Source organism: Microchirus variegatus, assembly GCF_963457635.1.
Source record: "Microchirus variegatus genome assembly, chromosome: 11".
Taxonomy (NCBI): domain Eukaryota; kingdom Metazoa; phylum Chordata; class Actinopteri; order Pleuronectiformes; family Soleidae; genus Microchirus; species Microchirus variegatus.
In genome coordinates, this window is record NC_139812.1 from 17,892,133 (window position 1) to 17,918,575 (window position 26,443).

Genomic DNA, 26,443 nt, shown 5'->3' on the forward strand with positions numbered 1-26,443 from the left:
TCTTAAATATCACTTTCCCCCTGATCTAGTCTACACCACCGCAAGCATACCGCACCATTAACAAAAAAACATTCAATTAAAAACCTGAAATACAAAATGGAAAATAGATCTGTACTCTTTGCGGTTGACTTTCAGAAATACAAATTACATGCCTCATTCAAATGCTGCAGTTCTTATTTTCAGCATGGTGCTAGTAATAGTAATAAGTGTCATTAAACCACCCAGGGGAAGGCTGTGGAAATGAGTATAAATTGAACGCACTTAGCTTGACACAAAAGGAAACACAGGGTGACAGAGAGGACAACAGTCTTCTATCTGTCAATGTGCAGTTCACACAGATTAAGTATTAAAACTTATTAAAAAGCCTATTTTTACAGTAAGTGCTCTCCTTTCGGTGACAATAGATAATGAATCTGCTTTAAGTCAATGGAAAACGAATCGGTCGTTTGCAAAAGGTTTTTGACAGAATACGCATTTTTTAAAGGTTACGGCCGCATAAGAACTTGATCCCTCTATGCGCTGTCGTTTAATGGACTGAAATGCATTTTGAAGCGCCGGGAGAATTTCTGCATTCAACAGAAAAATAACTGAACTCTGATAGAAATAGGCGCAATGAATAGAACATGAACCACATGTGGTTTCATGTTAATACTACAGAGTAATATCTGGAATAAAGTGGTTTGAGATAGCATGGGTCTCTTTTCCCCCGAGATAGTCCCAGTATGAACATACAAAATGACTTATTATCTTTCTAAATGATATACATCCATAAAGCACAAACAAAAAAGTAAAACCAGGAACCTGAGAAGCTGTGGTTATTATAAAATACAATGATAGTGTACCTTAAGTAAAGAACCCATGTCTCCAACGATTGGCAGAGCAGTCTGTCAGAGAAGAAGAGAGAGAGAAAACAAAACGGTGTCATCATAATCTATCAAATTTTTAGCTCAGATTTGAGCTATCAAATCTTTCACGTTTGGAAATGTTGTGGTAAACTGCAGAAAACACCAATTTACGAAATGATCTGCGTTTAAAATGATATTTTTTTCGAACACAAACATCTTGAACAAATTTTCAGTTTTGATGTGCAGTGCTTGAGGAAAATTATTTAATAACTTTGTTGCTAGACACCAATATCCTCACGTCCTTAAAATATTGTTGTCCTCTTGAACTGAGAAAACATTTTGAGCTGCAGACAACATATATATATATATATATAAACTAAATGGGTCATGGGTTTCATGGGTCTTTACATCATATGAATATAAATAAAGACTGCATAAGCACTGTAGTAAATGTTGCTTACTTGAAAACAGCATGCGATGACAACAGGGTGCTACAGTTTGTTGTGAACTGCAACCTTTCCCTTAAAGTGATGTTAGTTACCAAAGGGATTTGCTGCTTATTATCTCAAAGTTGAGAGATTCCAGGGCTCAACTGTGACATTAGATGTTCTAACTTACTGGTTCACCTGGGGGTCCAGCAGGGCCTGGAGGACCCGGTCTGCCAGGGGATCCCTTTAATTAAGACAAAGAACAGGAATTGAGTCCCACTGGCTCTGATGTCAGGCAGTCATGCAAAGCAATAACTTTATTCTCACACCCATCTCGGCTGGTGGGACGTGTATTCACCATCTGTGATACATCATATTTGTTCTCGCGCACAGTGGGATGCTGACATTTTTTATGCTTCCTGACATCCTTCACCTGAAGTACAGACTGATTTTTGCTCACCTCTCTTCCTGGAACTCCGGGAGGGCCAGAAAAACCTGGAGGTCCACGAGAGCCCTGGAAAATAACCCAAAACCGTTGTTTGGCACAGTTAGCAAACACTGCAGAAACACTGTGTTGTTTGTCTTGAAAAATATTTGCAACATTTCTTTTCACAACATCTCTGAGCTGAAAATCAGCAAAAAAAAAAAAAAAACTTGAACGTGTTGTTTGTGTATTGCGGATTTGGAGCATATTTCCACAGACCTTAATTCCTGGCGGTCCCGTGGTTCCCATGGGGCCCTGCGAACGCACACACACACACACAGAGCACATCTTGTTAACACCATCTGCCCTCCAGTCACCACGATCCAATAAAGAATTGTGTTAGACACCTTTTGTTCTATTGATTCTCTGTCTCCAACAATCTTGTATTTCAGAAAAAGAAAGAAGACAATCACAATCTAATCTGTGAGCAGTGCCGAGCATATGTGATGAAAGCAGACTGTGCCGCGGCAGCATTACCTCACAGTAACGACCACCGTTTCCATCTGAGAATGTACTGTATATAATGAGCACTAAGACAATCACACCTAATGCCCAAACTCTTAATATTTATTTGAATTTGAATTACACAATAAACGTGGGAGACACACACCAATCAATGCTGTGTTGTACTCACAGTTGGGCCCAGAATACTCTCTCCAGGTTCGCCTTTTTCACCATGGTCTCCTGGCAGTCCTGGGACACCTCTCTCACCCTGACAACAAAATACAAAGGATAGTCAGTGGTGTGGCAGTAACAGTGGATCCAGGAGTCCTGGGGAATTGCTGCGCTGCATGATCATTAGGTTTTCAGACTCTGCTGGATCTCATTTTCCTTTTATGTTTTCCCTTCAGCGACTTCAAGGCTAAGAAACACAACTACGTTTAAGACTGATGGTACGCACACGTTCATTATCTATTTTATGTGAACCGATGCAGTTGCGGACTGTACATCCATTTTTTTCTTTAGAACAGTGATAATTGGGGAGTCCTACATTTTTTCTTTTTTTTTTTTTTAAACCTGCCACCAAACCCAGCATGAGAGCAATAGAACATATCTGTTATTTGTAAAAAATTAAATGCATAAAAGCTCATTAGCTCTTTCAAAGGTGTCACAGTCTGTCGCATGTGGTAATGCTGTGTCCCCATTTCATCCAGAAACAAACCATGGTTAATTCAAAAACTAAAATTAAAAAACATTTTTTTGGTAAAACTAGAGTTTTGGGTTTATATGAAGTGTGTTTATATTATTCTCTGCCTGCAATTTTGAAAGGTTGTATTTTCATTCATGATTAAAACGTTCTTAATTTGTTTTTGTTTACATTGTGGGACACAAGGCTATGCAAGTTAAACATCACATTCCTTACGTAGTTAATTGGGTTGAGTTGGTTCATTTCAAACCTCTAGTCTCAGGGTTTATTATTATTTTTATTTATTTTGCTCATGTTTTTCCCTTCAGATTTGCAATGTGATGGTGTCTCATGGGGGTTATTTATTATGTTCATGTGTGTCTTTGGTCTGTTGGCTATTTGATTTTTTACCTTGCACACTAACTGCATCCAAACTCAGCAGTATGATGCACATTTTGCACCTCAGGCTAAATTCTTAGAGAGCTAGACTGTTATTTTATTCAGGGATGGTTGTTCATCTGCCCTATGGCATCTTTTGCTGGGTAATTACACTCTTAGAAATAAAAGTGCTAAGTAGAACCATATAGGTCCTTCGGCTGGTCGAAAACCCTTTATTCAGGAAAGGGGTTTTTCAGAAATGGTTCCAGGTAGAACCTCAGCCCTTGTAGAAGGACCCCTTTGGAACCCTTATTTCTAAGAGTGTAGTTGTATTAGTAAAACAAAACTTAAGGGACAGGAAATGACATTAGCCACAGATGCTACTGAGAGCTAACAGCAGTTAGCATTTGGTAAAGACCATTTGCAGGCTCTAGCAGGCACATTGCCGTCATATAACATTTTCCCACTGGACAGATAAATCCTCTGAGGCTGGAAGATTGTGTAGAACTCTGTGCTGCACTGTGGAGCCTCGAATAGAACTTTTCGCGGACCCGGTTTTCGGATGCTGTTGCCCTCGCCAGCATTCTCGCGTGTTTTACAGACAAAGCAGAGCTCCGCGAGACAACAATTCCAGGAATTTAGCACATAGTGATCTAACAATGAGTGAGGAAGACAACATTGTGTGTTTTATCTCCTGTACTTAGACTGAGGAGGACCACAAACACATTGTTTTTCAGTGAGTCATCTTTTTTCACTCTTTGCCAACTGATAGGACCTCCAGAGTCCCAAATATAAGGATTTAAATGATTAAAAAGTTGATTTTGCATAATATGGGACCTTTAAAGTAGTCATCAATTGACTCCAAATGATCCTACATTTGGATCAATATCTATCTCGAATGGAGGGCTGAAAGTCAACAAGTAAACAATCTGATGATGACCCATTTAGACATTAACACACAGTACTGTATTCAACATGGTACACATGCATAAACATTAATAGACAAAGGATGTACCTTGGGTCCACGCGAGGCTCTCGATAGTGACAGCCCATCTCCCTAGAAACAAACAGGACGAAGACATGTGAATAAGGATTCAGTGTAGATTCATCAGCAATTCACTTTAGGGCCCAAGGTGCAGAAAGGAAAAAAAAAAGCTGCTGCTGTAGCGGTGGAATTATAATAGAATACTATCGAATCTCTATAAGCTCCAGTGCAAACAGTCTAAACACGGCAGTGCGTCATGGGCTCATGTTCAATACTGTTTACAACATTTCTTAATAGCATCCATGTACACTGATAATACCATACCAAGGAGAAAAACCTTGATCGGAATTGGGGTTTACTGTAAGCATAATTTACTGTACAGTCCAGATGAGACATTGATTTCTGTCCTCAGCGTCTATTAGTGCTACAAGTCCGACATTGCACAATGTAAATTAGCCGCGCAGAGGTTGGACTTCAGCTCACACAGCAAATTCGACAATTTTTATTTTTTTTTACACAGAAATGATACAGTTCAACAGAGTAAAGTTTGGAGAAGTAGAGAAGGACTTTTGGAGACTTATATTATGATCCTAAAACTGCATTTTATTATACATTATGCATCCACTCTCTGGTGGGGGAAATGTACTTGATAAGCGTGAGATCCATGTAAAATAAAGAAAATAGAACGAACCAAAGAGTAAATTGCTCCTTGTTCATCAAAAGGAAAAATCAATAACGTGACATTAACTACTTGAGCGGAGTGATTCATTAAAAATGTTTAGACTATCAGCATTGAGTTCCTGTTTATTGCTTTTTCCTCCCTCCTTTATATCCTATATAACAAAATCCCATACGAGTCCACTTTGGTGAAGTTCATAAAGAGACTGGAGGATCTATGAAGTACAGTCGCACAAAACAACAGACTTGACTCATTGTTTAGCTTTTAAAACAACAACGTGAGAGATCAGTGCAAACATTGACGGTTAAACGAACACACTTACAGCCCTCCATTCCATGTACCCACGGTGCAGGAGGACATTGAAGTGGAGTTTAAATACTTCTGTCGAAATGCAATCTTTTCCATATTACTCAGCTCAGCCGAAAACACGGCGCCTTTTGCTTGATGAGTAGGTTTTTACCGTCCGACTTAACGCTCACTCCTGTGTTTCCACATACACACAAACAAACATGGCTGTTTAAAGCCGGTGAGCACTTGATTGAGGAGTACAAACACTCAGATCTGCAGAACTGAGGCCTTAGCTGCAGGATGCTGTAATGAACATGTCTATATGCAAAGCCATGCCCATAAAAGTGAGTGCTTCAACAGCTATAAGCTCCAAAATGGGAAGATGGGCCATTACACAGACTGGGGTTATCCAATGGTGAATTACTTAATGACATTGCATCTGCATGATGTTATGACAGCTACACAGCTGGAGAAAGTGGGGGCCAGTTTCCTTTAACTTGACGGATACTGTTTCCGTTGTTTGCAGATTATCTATGCTTTTTGAACTTCTGTTGATTTAACTCGAGTTGTTTTTCCTGTTTTTCCTCCGTGACTCGGGGGCTGCGTGGCGCCAACACCATGAGATGAAAGGGGACTGTCAGCATTTTGATAGAGTACCCACCATATATCCACCTCCAGGTTCTCCAGGCTCACCCTTAGGGCCCGAAGGTCCCTGTGGCCCTATCACTCCGCCAGAGTCGCCCTACAGACAGAAAGGCACACAATATTCAGAATTCCCTCAGCAGACAAATTGTCAGAGTGACTTTGCCTTCTACAAAACCCCTCGAGTGTGTAGGTTGACAATGTCATCTGCTGTGTACACTTTCATTCAAATGTGTTGGACTTTGAACTAGAAAAGAGTATCTCAGAACCTACTGGGTTGATTACTTGTTTTTGGATTAACCCTTCTGACCTTGATGACACTTCCTCTAGTTTTACACCAGATCAGCATTTTCATTTGGCCAATATTTACGTTTATGGTCAAATGCCTCTGTAACTTCTTTGTGTTTACTGCTAATGCACAACGGTTAATAAGTTCCATTAACTCAAACACTGTGCCTGCAAAATGCTTTGAAAAGTGCCCAGTGTATCAAGCTCTAACATAATATAATAATATTGTTGCTTAACTCACAGAACTGTATTAACAGCTACTCCCGTTAAAGGTCCAGTGTCTAAGAATTAGTGACATCTAATGGTGAGAGTGCAGATTGCAACAAATGGAGGACTCCTCCACTCATACCTCCCTTTTACAAGCGCATCATAGAACTATGACAAATACATACCACTTTATCCACTCTCTCTGCCATTTGCTCCATCTTCTTTGTCGGTTTTTTGATACATTTTTCTTGCATGGCTTTAAAACATGAATTGCACGAGTAATCCGGCTGCTTACAGCTCACCAAGTACAAATAAAAAGCTGATCCGAAGGCTACGTAAAGCAAAAGCATTTCTATTTCAAAGCAATTATACACTTACACAAACATATTTAGGGGGTTGTATAGTAATTTTCTGCCAATGAAATGTTACACTCTTTTAAAAGTGAAGTTTATAGGTGGTTCTGGCCTTTTGTCTATGCGAGACAGTGTGCACAGACGTTTTCCGTTCTTTCTTATTTATACCGCATGAATCTATAACCAGCGCTGCCTTCAGGATCAGAGTTAACAGTAAGAAGACAAAAGAGGCTTATAAATGTGAATGATGTAGGAGGCGTAAACACTTTATGTTTATTTCTCTGCCCTGGAGTGTAGAGTGACTCCAGTGGGTGGGAAGACTAAAGTACAGCTTCGTTTATTTTGACAAGTGACAAACACAATTGAATATGCATGTCAACTGTGCACGTTTCCACTTCACTACTTTCAGTAGGGTATTTGGAACAAGTCCAACTGCTGCTGCTGCAAAAAAATATAAATATGTACACAAACAAAAGAGTATAGTTGAGGAAACAAATGCACAAACACATGTCTAACATGACTACGGGTGGTGTTCAGGGCAGGTTATCTGCAGCCTGTCTTCACAAGTTGTCCAGCATGTTCCAAGTGTAATAAAACATCACAAGTTCCTTTTTTGAGTGAGAACTTGTTTTGAAGTTTACCTACCTTTTCTCCTTTCAGGCCATCTCTCCCAGGCACCCCTAGCTCCCCTGGCGAGCCCTGTAAATAGTGGTGAAAGGAGACACATCTATCACCAGGCCTTCATCTCCTCACACATTTATCTCCTCCTCCTCACTGCTTCAGCGGGCTGCCATGTTCCGACATAATTTCCCTTAGCCAGGATTTATGAAATGCCTCTTTTCCCTCCCTGCTTTTGAATAAAGACAGATGCTCATTACTGAAGCAGGTGTGGAGAACAGATTGGGCCTCTGCCTCCATTGCTGGCATAAAGCGCTAAGATTTGCCTCTTTCCACTAATTAATTCTTAAATTTGATTACTGATCGTCTGTGAAAAAAAATGTGAGACTTTTCCCCCACTTCCTTTCTGTCTCTGCCTGTTGAGGTTTATCTTTGTATTTCTCCTTCATTCTGGCAGGCCGAGTTGGAAAGGAAAGGGGGATATGGCAATTTGACAGATAAGGCAATGAGTGGAGAGGAAAGCTTGACATGAAGTGCGAGTGTGTAGTGCCAATATACTCACTGGCTCGCCGGGGAGTCCTGGGAGTCCAGTGGGTCCAGACGGGCCTTGTTTCCCCTGGCAAAACACAAAGGGAAAGCAATACTTTGGGCTATTTTCTCAGTTTGCTCAGTGAGAGAATTGTCTGGACCAGCCAAGCTACACCTTAGGCACTTTCAACATTTTTTTTTTGTCTAAGTAGCTAAGTTCTTTACAGCTGAAGTGCATATCTTTTAAATATATGAGGGTCCTTTACATTAAAGCCATTGCGAAATGAGTTTATACAACGCTGCTTAAGCATATCAGCGTCACACGTCTCTCTGTATTTCTCAGCACAGCGGTGTCTTGTATCACCTGGTGACTTTCACGTGCATGCACACAGAAAGTGATTCATTTTGCATTGAGACTGATGGAGGCAAGGAGGACACACAGTAGTATATAAAGTCCTAGTGAAGCATGACAGCAGCAGAAACCTGGGAGTATGGCTGAAAATGACAAAATGCTTCCACTAAGTTTCACAAGTGAATTCTACAACTAAAAAGAAAACAATTCTAGGAAGTAGACATTGAAGAGTAATGGGAGGTACAGGATTATCTATGGATACCTCATGCAGTATTCCTTATACAACCTTAAACTGTGACTAGTTTAATGGAAAGATGATGTGGATTTGATGTCATGACTGTGGAGCAGCAGGTTTGCAAGATTATATGCCGGTTATGCTGTTATTCTAAATAAGCTGTTAACATGCATCGCTGTTCATGACTCATTATTGCCATTATTGTAAGATCCATACATTACCATGGAAACTGGGGTTACATTGATGATAACTGACAAAACAGTGCACAAGCATCAAAAACGGTGGCTTGAGGCTTCTATTTTTATAAATTCCCCTTTTGTGTTTGGAATAAAAACAGGTCTGCATTAGAAGTGAAGCCAAAAAAAAAAAAAAGCCAAATAATTTTCCTTTTAATGATCAAATATTGGTTGTAATTATTGGATACTATAAAGAAAACCAGGTTGGGACTGCATTATTAACTGGCGAGTCTTGGTTGAGCTGTATCCTGACACCATGGCTCGCCTCCACAAACATGACTGTGTGGGTCTTAGCGGGTACCGTCTCACTCTTATTCATATTCAGCAGGTTTTTAGACTTTACTGTTTGACCCAATAGACACTACAGAGCAGACATGATGTGAATACAAAGACTCACCTCTGGTCCTTGATCTCCCTTTAGTCCTGGCGGCCCTGTGTTTCCCTGTAACAGTCACCAAAAAGTTGAAAAAGGTACAGGAGCGGCAGTGGCAACACCACTTCTCATTATTGCTTTTGAGATTTAAAAAAAAAAAAAAAAAAAAAAAAATCAATGATACCTCCCACAAAGGTATAATATGATAATATTTGCCACAGTGTAAGGTCATGGCGTTCATAAATCTTTTTTATGGCAAGAGATGCTCCAGTCAAATCAGTGATTCAAGTCATATCAAAGTTTTGATATGAGTGCTCCATCTTCAACAAGTTACCTTGAAGCCTTGCAGTCCTTGTGCTCCTCGCTCCCCCTGCACAAAAGTAAAGGACATAGACAACCATTATGTCTAAGGATGTACATGAATATAATAGTTGCTCAAACTTCATATAGGACCTTCATAAAGTTGGGCTGAAGGAAAATACAACAGTATTTTCAAATGTCCTTGTCTGCTCTCATACCGTGCATAATTCCACCTTCATTCTCTGTACAATTCTCGCTGTACTATTCTGTGTTTGTTATTAATGCCTGACATAATTAAATTAATATAGTGTCAATTTTTCCTTAAATCTAGCTGCACCAGTTGCCATTATAATCTGCGTTCTTTGGGTATCTGTATCTATTGTTTTAAAATGACAACGAGTGAAAAGAAATATAGTCACCTGATCTCCCTTCTCTCCTTTTTGGGTCTTCTCGTTCACTTCGTCCTCAAACACAAGACAAAACAGCCTATTTCAAAATCTGACTGAAGACACCGCTGTGCACCATTTTAAAAGAGCAACCACAGAAGATAAGATACAGTGCACACACATTTCAAGTGCTATGATATGAACAGCTGCTTACAGTTCCAGAGAGCTGTCTTAATCCATGAGCCGTCATCACCTACGTAAAGAAGGAGACAGTGTTCTCTAAAAGGTCTTGTAATTACGGCAAGAATATAAAAAGTGATGATAGAAATTTCTCAACTGTTGATTGCGTTGAAAGGCAATAAAGGACCGACAACCCTGTCTTCATAATCCTGGATGTGCCCAAGATGACTCATTACTAATCTGAGCCTACTGTGAATTTGAATGAAAAATAATAAAGCTCCATTTTACACCGATCTATCGCTTTTATCGCAACAGTAATGTTCAGAGTTTTCTGCAACACAATTAAATGAAAGAGCAAGACCAGACGGTGAAGGCAACCTGATGCCTGGATCTACCGCACTGTCTGCTATGAAATGTCCACAGTGAACCCCAAATGAACCAACAACTACACGGACTTAGAGAGTTTCTACAGAGCCATGTCACCCTAAAATCATTACTTGAGTAGTTCACATATCAAATCTTTTAGACCTGTAGTTAAACCATGGCGGATCAGACTCTCTCAGTCTCTCAGACTTTAAATCCAATGAAAATGTAGGTGATAATAAACCCAGAACCCATTAATCCACAGAGAAACTGTTCTCCATTCAATCTTTCTAATGGCTTTTCCCACTTAAAATAAGTGAAAAAGGGACCAAAATTACATTTCATGGAGAGTTTGAACAGTGCGCCCACTGATGATATGATACAAGTGCTAATGATCACATTTCTGTGCAGCCACTGGTGCCATATATCAATAACAGGTGCACAGACATAAGACACTCTTCACTATAAAATGGTGGTTTAACTGGGTAGAGAGCTTAAAAACAAGAGTTATGTTCCAAGCTGAATTCTTTACAAACTAAGCAAATTTTGCGAACTAAATCAAATCTCCAAATCTATAATCATCAGAACTCATTAAAGCTAAACATCCGCAGGTCCTTTATGTTGTGTTCGTCGCGTTTTACTGCAGCTCGACGTTTGGCTGGTTTTCAAGCAGATGATAAAAGAGACTCAATTAAAGAGAGAAAAATGGAAAGTAAAAGCTTAAATTCTGGAAGGACATGAGCCTTATCAAGATTAGTGCCACAAGTTTCTTCCTTTGGTTTTTTTCTCATTAGGATTATTTTTCTCTGCTCACATTGATTCCAAAAAAAAACAGTTAAAACCCTAAAGAAAGTGTGACAATTTCATCAAATCATAGGTTTATTCTTGTGACCTTAAAGGTAATGTTTTCATATGCTGCCACGAGTACACACTGGCTGCCTAGCCTCGTATCCATGACGACAAAGGTTGAGTGGCTTGCTGCTGTAAGGGAACACATTCAGGAGGCATTTTTGCAGGCTCCATCGGAGTGTGGCGACAAAATGACCTATGGTATTTCATGATGGAGGACCTTCAACATTATCTGCGATTCTATTGAGTGTGTTATAATAAGCAAGGCACTATACACACATACATTGTCATTACATGTTCTCCCCTCCTTCAGCATCAATGGTCAAAGGTATTATGTAAAATACTGAATCCCCTACAGTGTCTGCAGCCTCAGACTGAGCCATATCTGTGTCATCACTGTCTGGGGTCCGTGTGTCTGCCATCATCATGTGACCTGATCATAAATTTCTGGCAGAACGTTTCCCAAGAGCACTGAAATACCGTACAGAGCCATTCACTAAACATAACTTGGCATAAGAGATTCAGTTTAATAGATTATAAAACTGTATTGTGAAGCAATTCTGGCCACAATAAAATCAGAACAATCTCAGGGCTAAAATGGCTATTTTGCCACTTTAAGAGTGTTGGGGGAAACGGTGGCTGGGCATGCCTGTAAGTCCTCTACTCCTCCCCGTCGCTAATAAACAGAGGCACAGGAAGGTTTATGAAGGGAGGGTAATGATCTGATCCCTCGCTTCTGCTGTGTAAGGGAAATCAATGCTTAACTGCCAAAATTATCTGCCACAGGAAAGCAGAGAACGCAGACAGAGGCTGGTACTAAATATTCAAACGGCCTCATTTATCAAATGACTGATGTTTTCCCCTCTACGCTGTGCTATAGTATATATCTCCTATGTCCTGGGTCAGCCATAGCTCAAAACACAACAAAGAACACGACGGAGCATTTCAGTTTTGATGCACCATCTTATTTTCATCTTCCTCCTCCAGCTGGTATGCAGTTCACAGAAAAGAGACGACTTCAAAAATAAACTGCAAAGCAAGGCCTGGCTGTTCTGAGCAGCCGATAAAAGTGCACATGTTGATATGTGCTGCTATTACGCGAGTAGACTTCTTGTTGGTTCCACAAAAAAAAAAAAAAACAAGTGAAACTAGTGGAGAGTGAGTGATATTTTTGCTCTCTGGATAATTAAGTTGTCTAATTTCCATTTGAATTGCTTGTTAACAAGCAACCGAAATGAGAATGAAAGACTGAAAGCCATCATTGTTACATCCAAAGCTTTCAGGGTCTCAACAGGTGGCAGATCTTAAGAAGAAAACCCATTAGAATCAAGTTCTCAATTGTCACTCTGACCTTTTGACAATTAGGCTTCAACGACATCACATTTATATTCTTTTATCCTTAAAAAAACAACATATACTTTATATAATATACCGTATAAATTACAGCATTACATTGACTTCTTTGACCACCTTAGCACTCCATCAAAAATATCTCAGAACATCCACCATGACACCAGGGTTTCTCACTTTCTTCACCAGTGTTTACCAACTTAACTCTTACAATTTATAATGATTATTAAATCATTAGCAGGTTGTCTGCTGCCTGGTCCACATCATTAATTCATGCACTGAAGGCCTTTTGTTTTTTAAGAGATACAAATACACATTAAATCACTTAAGTCGACAGATTTCAGCGCATTTGCTTGTCATTATTGTTAATATTTCTCTGCTGTGTACATGACTCGCATTCAACACAACTAATCTTATCCGTCTTGAAAAGGCTGTCCACGTTATAAGTCCTTTATCGATACTGATCCACTGTTTGTACAGAAAAAATACATTTTAATTAAAACTATGCAGCTAATAATAGGACACAGTGACAGTAAAGCTTAAACACAAAGTTGTTTTTTTTCCTAATTTCCTCACAATGGACATTTTCTTAGCATCGTTTCAAAGATCAGAACACTTATTATTATTGGAAATCCATATTAAATGACAACAGACATTCTTGTGTAAGGTGATAATGTACTCACAGGACCAGGAGGACCAGGAGGGCCAACATCACCCTGCAAATAAAACAGATTTAAATTAAATAAGTGCCTGAACAAGAACTCAAACAGAGGCACCAACTGATTTTGGAGAAATGCTTAACAAATTTACACCAAAGAGGGCCTTATTTATTGTTTCTCTATACACTTATACCATATATACTATAACCCATTGTAATTGGTCAGTACTGCATGGGAAACCTTGGGCTGGATCACAACTGTGACGCAACACATGAGAGTCTATTCTTTACATTAATACGTGACAAGCAAAGAAAACATTAACACATAAAGTATACTTTACGTTGTCTAAACATACATACACTTTTACCATTCAATTACCAATCGTAATCACAGAATATTGCATTCTATTTGGATCATAATTGATAAACAGACAAAGTATGACATGGTGAACCCAAAATCCTGGCAGCACGATGATTTAATTAAACAAGCAGGACAACGACAGTACTCTCCAAAATGAAATGTTATATCATCATGTTTTCTTTTTTTTATATATAATTTATGTTTCTGGCTACCTTTCTATCACCAAGGTGCACGGCAGAGGCTGTTGCCAGTTTCTATATATAGTCCATGATTTAATCATATGACTTTCAGGACATACATCATAATCATGTCTTCATGTCAGTCACTCGATCACTTTGGTTTGATGGATTGCTGTGAAGGTTCGTACAGACGTTAATGGTTCCCCGGAGGATGAAACCTCCCGGTTTTGATGATCCACTTTCTTTTGTTTTAAGAGTACTAGATTAACATTGCCACTGCCTATAGGTTTCATCATCTGAGCACAATGTATATGTACAGTAGCTTCAGATTAGTGAGGGTGCATTTTAAGTGGGCTGTCAGCAGCTTACCACTGTCAGCACAAAACAACAGTATGCTTTTTTTCTTGACACATGCCCAACCTCCCTATAGATTTTGCTGAAATCACTTTATATTAGATTTAGAGCGCTGAGCAACACAAAGGGTAAACAGACGAGCATTAGTGTTTGATATTTGCCTACCAAAGGAAGATTCCTCTACAGTATCATTACACGGAGAATATTTTTCATTCATGTGAGGATAGGATCCGCTAACAATAGCAACTATAAAAACAAGGAAATAAGCAAGTGCTGATTCATAATTTGCTGCTCAACGATTCCAAACACCTCAGGAGGATGAACAGACTGACAGACAGTTTGAAAGGTTCAGTTTCACGGAACACAAACCGAGGGAATCATCGCCTTTGACACATGACATTGACGTGACTTACTTTTTGTCCTTTCATCCTGCCGACACCCTCGGCACCTGGCTGACCCTGTGGGAGAAGGCCTTGGTTAATGAAGCCTTAACAGAATGGCGTTGTAAATATCACGGCAGGGGAAAAAAAAAATACATACAGGGTCTCCTTTCTCTCCTGGGACTCCAGAGTCACCCTTCTCCCCCTGAGTGAAGAACACAGCAGATCATTGACGGTGACCGACAGCAAAGACTGGGCAAAAGCCAGTCAGCTCAGAGAGGGGAACAAAAGTAATCAGGGGAAGACATACAGTTCTGTGTCATCTCAAAATCAAAGCAGCTTGTAATTATGTGAGAGGATAAAAAAGAGAAGAAACATGACTGGGGACTCGGCAGTGGTTTTATGTGAATAAGTGCTATGTGTGTCTCGCAGGATAATGAAAAACCTAACCCCTGATGCATTGCAGCACTTCTCCATGTTGATTCTTCTGTCTGCCAATAGATGGCACTTTATGACTGCTGGTTAATTTGACTCCCTCGGAATATTAGAACAGGACAGCTTCCTGTCATTTATGAGGAGAATACTCTAAGTAAACACGACTGCGAAACAAATGTACTTGCATCTTGGTCAAGAGACACAGGGAATTAATAATTTAACAGATTTGTGATAGAACCTTTCTTTTTTGTTATACCAAAACTACACGCTGTGGAATTTCTCACTACACTTTCTTGGAACCTCATCGAAGATTCATTATACAGTAAACATTTCTCACCTTTCCGTGACCTTTTGTATGCTCATACTTTTGCTGTTACACGAGGTCTTGGCATAATATTCACCAGCCTGTATTTTAGCGACACGGCAGATGTGAAGCAAATCATTTGCTTGTCAAGTCGGGTTTTTGCATCTCTTCAACACTCACCTGTTGTTTGTCACAGTTAACAGAAAAAAAAGAAGAAGATAAATATGCCCCGAAAAGGTTGCAAAAAAAGTTGTGAAGGTTTGACGGGAAGAATTCAGATAAGTCTGTTTATGAAGCACCGGTTTCACATCTGTGTGAGGAGACAGCGACATCAGAGAAAGGTTGAAGCATATTTACACTCTCCTTCGGAGCGTCTGGACTCTAACAGACAATAACTGCCACTCAGTTTCACCCCAACCCCCCACTCCTGACAGCCACTGTGATACCAATCATTTAATGAGCTAAAGTCACTTTTTCCTTGTCTAAATTATGAGCTGTTATTAAGTCAGTAGACTGCTGGCATCTTTGAACAGATGGATTGTCCTATTAATAATTTAGGCAGGGAGGAGGGACCAGTGGCAAAAGTGACTTTGACTACTAATTGAATTCTGCACAGTGTTATCAACGACAAGGGAACTCATAACTTAACTGGGAAATCAACTGGATAATTGTTGCGTTATCAGTCAGTCAAGGGCCTTATTTTTTTTCCAAACAGAAAGGTTTTTTTTTTTTTGTACAGTATGACAGAAAACTGCACATTTTGCTGTGCAGCTTGCAGAGTTATGACATTCAATCTAAATCACATGAAATTGAAGGTTAGAATTGGCCCGCATTGCCACTAATGCAAATCTCTGGCACTGACTTATGGAAAGACATTTTAATGGTTATCTTAAGATCCTTCGAAAGACCATTCAAAGTCAATTCATTGGCAGAGGGGCATGTGACAAGTTAATAAAGCTTTCTAATCAGATTAACGGCACCACAGGCAATATTTATGCCAGATTATCACTGTATTTACACAATGAGAAAGTGCAGCGTGTATAACGGCGTGCTTAATGGTCCCCCATAACAACTGGTCCACCTGTGCATGTCTGCGGGTGATACGTCGACTTCGAGACACCTCACGTCATCAAACGACAATTAAGCCTGTCCCAATCCCACTCTGTCTATCCATCAATATCTGCGTCGGTCTGTCAGAGCCTGTCAGTGGGAGATACAGTTATGTAGATGTGATTCATGAGAACATTTTCCTCCCAACCCATCATGCACCGCTCAGACCTTTTTTTTTTTTTTAAATATTCACACTTCACTGAGAGCATGAGGGGGGTTCAACTCACACAGATGCTGCACAAGCTGCAGTTTAGTTTGTCTGGAGTCTGTTTTGTCCAAGCTAAGACTGAGAATTGGAAGCTGTTCTCTTACAGTGTTGTTGCTGATGGAAACTTTGTAACTCAATTTTAGGATTTATAGATACTTAAAAAGACAATATCAATATCCGTTAAATTCGTATAATGATGACCTAACTTTGTGTCAACCATGAGTATGAGAGGCCTAAAAATAAGACAATTGGATACGTTTCTTTCACTTATGTTAGGTTATGTAGATTAGATAGATATGCAGATTATAATGTGAAACAATTTGCAGAGACAGCACAGTTTTCTAGCCATCCACAGTAAGCATATCATATAAAATGATAATATAAAGATGTATCTGTAATGTAGGCGCATGACTGATTCATGGCTCGGGCAAGGCTGGCTTGCATATTCAATGGAAGCACTGAAACAATGTCTATAAGCTATTTATCTCTCAAGCAACATCAGCATAAATCAGGTATTAAAGGAACCATATTGTAGAAAGTGATATTTCCGCATGCTATTACACATATTTTAATCATAAAACATATCTAGACTGACAGGCCAGTTGTTGGGTACACAGGACACATAATGATGTTCTTTCATTGTCAGGGGTGGCATTTTGTGGTTTTCTACTGGTGGGTTTGACATGTTTTGCAGGCTTCTACATACTGAATTACTGATGCCTTTCTATACTCTTGAACCAGTCTAGCCATTCTCCTCTAACCTCTGGCATCAACAAGATATTTATACCCAAAGAACCACCTCTCACTTGATATTCTCTCTTCTTTGGACCATTCGCTGACAATTCTAGAGACGTCTGTGTGTGTGGAAAAACCCAGGAAATCAGCGTTTTCTGAAATAGCCTCGCCTGGTACCATCAAGCAAGCCATGTTCAGAGTCACTTAAATCACTTTTCTTCCACATTCTGATGCTCGGGTTGCACTTCAGCAGATCGTCTTTCATAACACCCAGTGCACCCACTGGATACTGTATTCATACTTGTGAGCTGGCAAACTAAAATCAGACAGCACCACATCTGAAACATTATAATCATAAAATGATTAAAAGCCAGTGGTGAAGTTGTTTTGCAGCATTTTCAACAATCTGTTCAGCTCATTCAGCACACTAATGGTGCTAATTATTAAACTATCACCATCGTTGTCATTTGCTGTGCATAGGCCACTCTCACCTGAAGAACGGTCTGGCACTACCTTCTGTTCAACTGATGCTGCATCACTGGCTCCAGCCTCTACTCCACTCAGTGCTGCTGCACATCTGGTCAGCCATGTTCTCAGATGCTGCTGTGAGCTTCTTCCCTGAGGTCCCCTGGCTCTTGCTCAGAGCAAAAACAAACTCCCTCAGTGACTGTTCGGCTGTCATACTACACGGGGAGCATGCTTGTTGTTCCTTAGTGAAGCTTTCCCACCAATAGTTAGAGAGAGTCTGCTGTCTCTCTCCAACTCTCCCACCATCCATGTCAAAGTCCTGATTTTGGTCTCGAGAGAGTTCACTGCCCTGTGTTCCTGATTATTTAGAGGCACTGGACGACAGGATGGCTGATCTGCACGGACCAACTACTGTCCAGACATGAAGGTCACATTGCAATAGCAAAACAACAACCAGTCAACTACTGATGTCCGCTCCCACAGGTCTCATTAAGAGGTCAAGTCTCCTCCTTAATATTTTGAAATGTTTTAAATTTCTGACACGATTGTCAGAAGTATGAGAGTCAACAGAGCCCATACCCTCTGGCCAGGCTTGATACTGGACACAGATTTTTCAATCAACTTATTGGAAAATATCCAGAAAATAGAGGAAACGTATGCAGAAGAAAGATAACACCAAAAACAAAGTATTATTCAGTGTCAAGTACCTAGTGTGGCCTAAACCCTTGAACAACAGCATGACACTGGCTTATCTTAAACCTGGAGTGGAACTCTAGTTTACGTTATTGGTAACGCCTGCGTTTGTCCTACTATTTTATGTCGAAAAAATATCTGCTGTGAACACGGTCTATTATGCCGAGTTTATTTTAAATGTGCTAAACAAAACAATTAAAGAAGCAACAGTCTTTATTTTATCTAATTTTCACCAGTAAACAACTATTTGTCACTCCCACACCTCATGTCAGACAGGACTGCAGCTATTTTCTCACATTCTTTGTGGGATGTCAGGGCCAGCATTACCACCACTTTCTACTCCGCTCTCCATTCATCCTTCTCAGCGATCATCAATCCTGAACTCTGACTCTCACATCTCTCTGTAAGACTTTACTGAACAAGTGGGCAGCAAAAAAAAAAAAAAATCATTCACCAGTCCTGTTGATATTTTACCTACTTTGCACAATAGTCTGTTAGTTCATGTCTGGTCTTATCTGGCTGAGTCCCAGCTAATCCAGTTGTTCAATATCTTCAAGGAAATAAAAGAAGAGGCAAGAGCCTGTATTGAAGCAGCCTATTATTTGTCATGACAACACAAAAATGTCACTATCTTAGGGGATATAATTATCTGAGGTGTCTTTACATGTTTGATTCTGCTACTACTGATTTGTGGTGTACCTCAAGGTTCCATGTTAGGTCTGATTTGCTTTCACTTTACTCACATTATTAGATCATTTCTAACGATTTCCTATCCTTGTACTGATGACTTTTTCATGACTTCTGATGACTGATTGTTTTAATAAGTATGTCCTCAGACAGATAACTTCCCTTTTCAAGGTTGGCCAGCTGACAATTCTCCTTCCTCTGGGCACAGGAGGAATTCTGCGGTCTAAACTGACAGTCCAGCAAACGACACAGCTATACATCAAACGAACAGCTGCGGTCAAGAGGTTGTCCAGTACACAATAGCCTTCACTCTGAGCATGATCTCAAGAGGGCTGATGGAGGCTTTGTCGGTGGTGGGTGGGGGCTGAAAGGGCTGAGTTTTGTGAAGGAAGCAGGTAGCAACAGTGACAGTGGGAGGCCTAGTGAAGGTTCATGTCTGAGAGATTTCTTTTAACATGGCGTATCTCAAAAGCCTCTGGTGAGCTACAGCACCCCAGGGCTTCATGAAAATAATTGCAGGCGCTTTTTGCAAAAGCACTGTATGATAACGGCCATCTGTCTGTTTGGAGAATAAGTACCGAGTCACGCTGCGCCGTGCTGCAGGGGGTGCAGGGTGGGAACAGCTACTTAACTTGCTATGATACAATTGACTGAAAGGTGCCATTTCCAGAGTGGGAGATCTGCTCTTAACTAAAAAATAAAAATGCCAGTCAAGAACAGAACAGGCTTCTGGTCACAGAGATTCTACACTAGACTTGCAGCGCTCTTTTCATCTAGTTCAACTATCTTTATGTTGAACAGCATATTCAACTCCTTGTTTTCAATTCATCTTGACAATTCACCCCTTTAACTATCTTTAGCTGGTTTAACTAACAGAGCGACAGGTGAAATCTACCCTAAATGTCACATGGTCCTTTGTTTTGTGATGAATAACATTTTGATAGATACATTGACACTTGCACCTTCAGAAGATAAAAAATATAATTACATGCTGCAAACATAACTTGTTGGCTATGTCTATATGTGTCCTTATAAGACCTTATAACCCGCATTTAAACTGGCACATTTACTTGAAAAAAAAACAACACATTTTTAAAGTAAAGGCCACTTGTTTTCTTTGCATTAATATTAGCTTGTACAAACACATGGCTGGCCACCAGCAAACTATTATATTATCTTTGAGTGTGTCGTTATTGTGTACCTTTCACGGCCTCCCCTGATGTTGTGCGATGCTAATTTGACATTGAAAAATAACCGCTGTCCCCACTGCATGTCCTGCTGCCACCGGACAAGAGAGAGTGATGTCCTGGTGTGTGTTATGAATAGATGATTCTGCCCGTGAGATCTACCTCAGCAAAACAGGTCACTTACAAATGCCGATATCAGGAGATGGAGGCATAGCTGCCACATGCTAAGGACATTGCCATTTAGAAATGTCACATCGTCTCTATCCTGTTCACCTATTCAACTGCACATTTGTCTCCTACAACTTAATTAGTTATTAGAGTGGCAGGGGATGCATGAAAACACTTAAGGGAGATTATTCAATGATAAAAATAATAGTTGGAGCTCAGGTGGATACATTTTGGTGATTTTGGTTGTTGTTTTTGTCACATTATTTTCTCTCTGTTTGGTCTGTGTGAACAGAAATTATGTAACTTTATTAGTATCCTGTGTCCTTCTTTTGAAAACGGGCTCTGTAAAGCAATACTATCAGACCTGACTGAGGAAGGATTCTAGCGTATAGACCAGTAGTGTGTCCGTATGAAATGAAATACACTACCGTTCAAAAGTTTGGAGTCACTTAGAATTTTTTTTCAATGAATATAACAATAAATGAATCATGTGGTAAACTATTCTAGCTGCAAATGTCTGGTTTTTAATGGAATATGTACATAGGTGTATAGAGGCCCATTTCCAGCAACCATCTCTCCAGTGTTCTAATGGTACATTGCGTTTGCTAATCACGTTGGAAGGCTATTGGATGATTAGCAAACCCTTGTGCAATTAAGTTAGCACAGCTGAAAACAGTTTAGCTGGTTCTTTGACAAAAAAAAAAAAAAAAAAAAATATTTTGAATAAAAATCATTATTTCTAGTCTAGACTATGTTTTCTATTCATTTTGCAACTCTTTTGATTAATAAAAGTGTGACTTTTAATGGAAAACTTGGACAAATTGTATTGGTGACCCCAAACTTTTGAAAGGTAGTGTAGAGAGAAATCCTATGTCACGATCAAGAGTGTGATCAAAGTACAACAGCATCTGTTTATGCTGATATCACATCAGTTAGACGAGCTGTCTCTTTTTTACATAGCATGGTGTATCTGCACATTCGAGTGTGGGTCACCACACAAACACACACATCATCTGGAGTTGGTTTAAACGCCTGAGGAAAAAAACCCATAATTCAGGGAGTCAACAGTCCTTTCAGGCAGACTTGTCCTACATAAGCATTCGCATGTGCTACCATGATATAACCCTTGTAGTTTGGCGATAATAACGCTGCCTGCTTGAAGCAATATGAGAGTGAGATACTGTAAGATTTCAACCACTTCCATGTGACCTAAGTATGACATGAATGCACCAACTTTACATACAGTAGTACTGCAGAGCTATCACCACAAATAATGTAATTAAGTTAGCATTTTTAATTGCACGTCAGCTGTATTTATCAACTTGCTTTTTATATGGTTTGGAGAATTTATAATAGAGGACATTCTAATTTGCATGGATAGATAAAGATAAAATAACTATTAGTTAGAGAGTTATCTGCTGTCCGAGCAAAACTTAACCTAAAACTTCAGCAATTTTCACTGTGATTAATTCATAGTTATGCTGTAATGATGCATGCATAATAACCAATATACATCTAGCAATATAACAGTAAAGAAGGATTTAATCCCTTTGAATGAAGGTAAAGGTAAAGGTATACGCACAGGTAGTCCTCTGGGTCCAGGCTCACCACTCTTTCCTCTCCGTCCCTATAGGAAAAAAATAAAAAAATAAAGGTGTGAGGTAAGTGAGTGAAGATGCAACAGGTGTTGCTGGGTTTACATGCTGCCAGCAATTAAGAGCAGACAGCAACTCCTGTCGCAGTCTCTAATTTGCTTTTAATTAACAATGAGAAAACAGCTTAATTGCTGCACCCTGTGTGGCCCACTACTCTTTGTTCCTTCCTTTGGTTTACTGCCTCCTCTCCAGCTGCGCGAGTCCCTCAGTGCATCAATCAACCCAAGGAGCATATACAGCGGCAGACAGGCTAAGCCAGCCAGTGCTGTCCAACACTGCAAAACAAGGTCACACACAGCGAAGCAACCATCTTTGCTTTGGGATTTTATTTTTCATTTTTCTGACATCGTGACTCGCAGAACACTCCGGTGATTGAGAGTCTGCAGGAGTTGAGACACTGACATCATCATAAAATGTTAATGTTCTCCGGACCAAATCAAAGTTGGAATAATTTACATCAAGAGGGGTTAAGTTCTCACAAGTAAAGGGGATACAGCTATGTGGAAATCCTTAAACTGGCAGAACATCATAAGCTTGCATGGTTTACACACACACACTCAATAAGGTAAAATAATGATAATTCTATGGCCAATATCAATTTACTGTACAGGAGCATCATCAAACGCAGAAGTGTGAGACAACGTAGACAGTATTAAGGCAAAGTATGATTACCCCTTTCCAGTGGGAGTTTCGTCATCTGACACAGATGCTACATTGAAACAGTGCATCCTCTCGTACGGTGGATTGCGTGTCAGTACGGAGACACTTCTATTCTCCACTGACTTCAGGGTTTGGCAGATTTGAGAAGATGGAAAGATCACTGGCTGCTGAACAGACTCACAGAGCAATGTCCTCCTCTCTCCGACACTCCATATGTAAATTTTTTATGAACTGGGTCATATTTGACACGTACAGTACATTTACCTGAAAAGGAGGTGAAGGAGCTTGAATGAAAATGACTTTCTTTAATCACCTGTTTGCATGTGTGCTCAAGCGTATATGATGTGCGTGTGTCTCTGTTTCTAGTCCACAGAATACAGGGTTATGGAAACTGGAGAACCCAAGATATTATACCCTATTTCTCCAAGTTCCCTGGTGTCCTAATGAACACGTCTGTGACATGCTTTGGTCAAAACACCATAAGGATGAAGCACCACAGCAGTTCAATCACCCTGCCAAAACAGCCCTGTTCAGAACGCTCTGATCCACAATGGCTACTGGGAACTAACAGCAGTTAGCATTTGGAAAAGTGATCATTTGCAGGCTCTAGCAGGCACATTGCCGTTATATATAACATGTATCCACTGGACAGATAAATCCTCTGAGGCTGGAAGTTTGTGTAGGACTCTGTGCTGCACTGTGGAGCCAAGAATAGAACTTTTCACGGACTTAGCGGACTTCCTGTTTTCGCATACTGTTGCCCTAGCCAGAACTCATGTGTTTTACAGACAAAGTGGAGCTCTGCGAGACAACAATTCCAGGAATTTAGCGCATTGTGAGGTCCCAGTGAGTGCGGAAGTCAACATCGCATGTTTTACCTCCTGTATTCAGACTGAGGAGGACCACAAAAACATGAGTGAGTCATCTTTTTTCACACTTTGCCGACTGATATCAAATATAAGGATTTAAATGATTAAAAGTTGATTTTACATAATATGGGACCTTTAATGATAGTGCAATGCAACTAGTTTGTGCATACAATTGGGAATTGCGCACTTTACTTTGTGCTGTTTCATGTACCAAGACAGCCTTGGCCAACAGCTTTTTGTCATCTCCGTTAATGTTCCTCTGAGGCCTCATGTGCTTTAATGTGAGTATGACTTGAAGGAACAGCACATTTAAAAAAACACATTTAAACACATTTAAAGTCATGTCAGCCATTTGAAGGCTGACGTGAAATGTAACTGTGGTTGATTACTGTGCGGAAGGAAATGAGCAATGAGAGTGACAACCATAAATTTAATAAGCACTCATGCACCAGGGTGCCATATGTCGATTCAGAGCACATCACGTTTATGTACCATGTCCATTTCTCACAAACAAAGACTGTGTTTGGTGAGGATGGAGGGCACTTTTTTTTCAACCTTTTTCACTGGTAATGAGAAGGCACATGACAGACAATCATTGCTATGTTTGCAAAAAAGATCAGGCTATTTGTTCTAGCCTTAGCCCCTGCTGCCGTCCTTTCACTTCAGAAGTCGACAACAAAAGCAGATTACATAGATAAGTAATTTAGCTAATGAATATTTCATGTGCTATTATTCCAAACAGGCCATGAATTATGCAGTTTTTAAAATCTCGTCTCCACATTTGCCCTTATATCTTTTTTTTTTAACTCCAAAGAGCATACAAATTGTATTTCCATGTATTTGCATAGCACCGTCTAAATAAATAGTGGTACTCCAGCTCTCAGTTCTCAACACATGATCTCGGACTGCCATAGTACAAAATATCATCACGATCAACTTAAAGATGATGATATAGGCTCAAAACCATCTTATCAAACCTGGGCCTGTGCCTGTTCTCGCAAAGTTACAAAAGTTAAATGGTTTATGAAATCATTTTTGAAGTGATGATTTTGCAAAAGCCTCATTTCCATATTTAAAAAACAAAAAAAAATCCCATTTCATTCTGTCCTACATACTTATAACAAAGAGAAATAGTGTTATATTTTAATCTCAGATGGCTTTTATTACTGACACAGAAGTATCGTTGCATTATACTGACTTGCCAGTTTATTAGGTACACCTAATTAAAACCAATGTTTTGTAATGTAATGGCTGTGATAGGAACCCCATCTTTATTTGGGCATCATAGCTTGTGGTGCAGTGGAATTTCAATTATGTTACACTAGGAGGTGTTTTCTAACATTGCATCACCACAGGCTTTTTCAAATAAAAAAGACTACAGCAGGTGACCTTGGGGCTAGACTGACACTTTTTTGTCCAGAGGTCCTCTGGTTAGCACGCCATCAACAAACCTGTACACAGTGACAGGAAATAATTAGTCCGGAGCACAGCTGTCAGCGCCGTTTGCACTGAGTTGACTCTCCAAACTGAAATGTCTGTCTGTGACACGGCGAGATAACTCGCTCTAAAGGAACAGAGTGGCTCGGGAACACAGAAAAATCAAGATGCCAGCAACCATTGCGGTGCCCAGGAGCATCCAAACATTGAAGCAACAGATGCTGGTTTGCTAAAGTTTGTCATTTAGCTTTTATAGGATAGATTTTTTATTTATTTATGTGATTGCAGTGATATAATTATTTCTAAATGTCATGTTTGGGCTGTTAAAAGTGTAACTCAAGGGACATTCTCCTATTTTGAATAGAGAGGTCAATTCAAAATGATGTTTCTCTGGTTTACAAGTTCCAGGCACAAACTAAAAAAAATAAAATGTCCATTCGTATGTGTCTCTTTTTTTGGGTGAAGACGGGAGGTGATTCTAGAGGGTGTTAAGGGATAAAGGTTCTTGGCAACAAAAAGACAGGAAACAGAAATGAAGGCTTTCAGCTTCAAGAAAAAAAAGAGAATAGCACATAATGTTTATCATGATGATTATAGTGAGAGTGCAAGAGCAGACTGTAGTTGGACTTGGGCCATTACTTAAATGGCTATTTTGCTCTGAAAAATTTAAGGCACTTTCAATCTTACCACCGCCTGTGTGCGCCAAAATGCCATAGTAAAATATGTCATCATGATGATAATTAGTACTTGAAATACAACAGAATGGCATACACACAACCATACAGCAGCGCTATTAAATCTTTTCTTTCAGCCAAACTGCCCTTAACTTTCTAATTTTCTGTCCTTCCATCTCCCATTCATCTCTCTCTTTGTGTATAATAACATAATTCTATTACTCTCATCTCATCCCTCTCTCCTGTCTCCTGTTTTCCCCCACATCATCTCTCCTTCCACCTCCTGTCTCCTGTCACTCGCCCCATTTCTCCCTCAACCAACTTCCAGTGCTTGTTGGATCACCCTGGCAATCTCTGTTGCTATGCAACACACAGTGTCCTATAAATTTGACAACATCCTAGTGCTTGATTATTATTTGAGCACTGCAGTGTGAAACCCTCCTTCAGGTCATTGCAGTAGTTTAGAGGGAGGGGTAGAGAGAGAGAGAGATAGAGGTAAGGAAGGAAATGAGGGATGGGAGGAAGGGAGGCAAATGAATGAATGGATTTTGGGGGAGAGGGAAAGAACAGAAGTGGGAGTGAAAGATGAATTAGCCTCTTGGGTAAAAGGAAGATGGGCTAGCAGGATGCAACAAATAATCACATGTACTATTTATTTGCTCTCTTCAGTAACCAGTGTGAAAACACTTCACATTTACTTCTAATTCAATAATAGTGCTAAAGCTTGAGTAAGCATACTTTTGAGCTC

General features: G+C 39.8%; 1 protein-coding gene across 3 annotated transcripts in view; it reads right to left on the reverse strand.

The window, feature by feature from the left end:
• LOC310934077 (uncharacterized protein) overlaps positions 1–26,443 on the reverse strand; it is an 88,171-nt gene that overhangs the window by 19,874 nt on the left and 41,854 nt on the right. For all 3 annotated transcript variants that reach the window (XM_083897707.1, XM_083897706.1, XM_083897708.1), the window contains 17 exons: positions 21,983–22,027; positions 14,566–14,610; positions 14,439–14,483; positions 13,157–13,189; positions 9,946–9,984; positions 9,765–9,809; positions 9,380–9,415; positions 9,070–9,114; positions 7,884–7,937; positions 7,349–7,402; positions 5,875–5,955; positions 4,277–4,318; positions 2,392–2,469; positions 1,977–2,012; positions 1,734–1,787; positions 1,464–1,517; positions 843–884 (listed from right to left, as the gene is read on the reverse strand). In XM_083897707.1, coding sequence (XP_083753833.1) covers positions 843–884; positions 1,464–1,517; positions 1,734–1,787; positions 1,977–2,012; positions 2,392–2,469; positions 4,277–4,318; positions 5,875–5,955; positions 7,349–7,402; positions 7,884–7,937; positions 9,070–9,114; positions 9,380–9,415; positions 9,765–9,809; positions 9,946–9,984; positions 13,157–13,189; positions 14,439–14,483; positions 14,566–14,610; positions 21,983–22,027 — 828 coding nt within the window. The remainder of the gene's footprint in view (positions 1–842; positions 885–1,463; positions 1,518–1,733; positions 1,788–1,976; positions 2,013–2,391; positions 2,470–4,276; positions 4,319–5,874; positions 5,956–7,348; positions 7,403–7,883; positions 7,938–9,069; positions 9,115–9,379; positions 9,416–9,764; positions 9,810–9,945; positions 9,985–13,156; positions 13,190–14,438; positions 14,484–14,565; positions 14,611–21,982; positions 22,028–26,443) is intronic.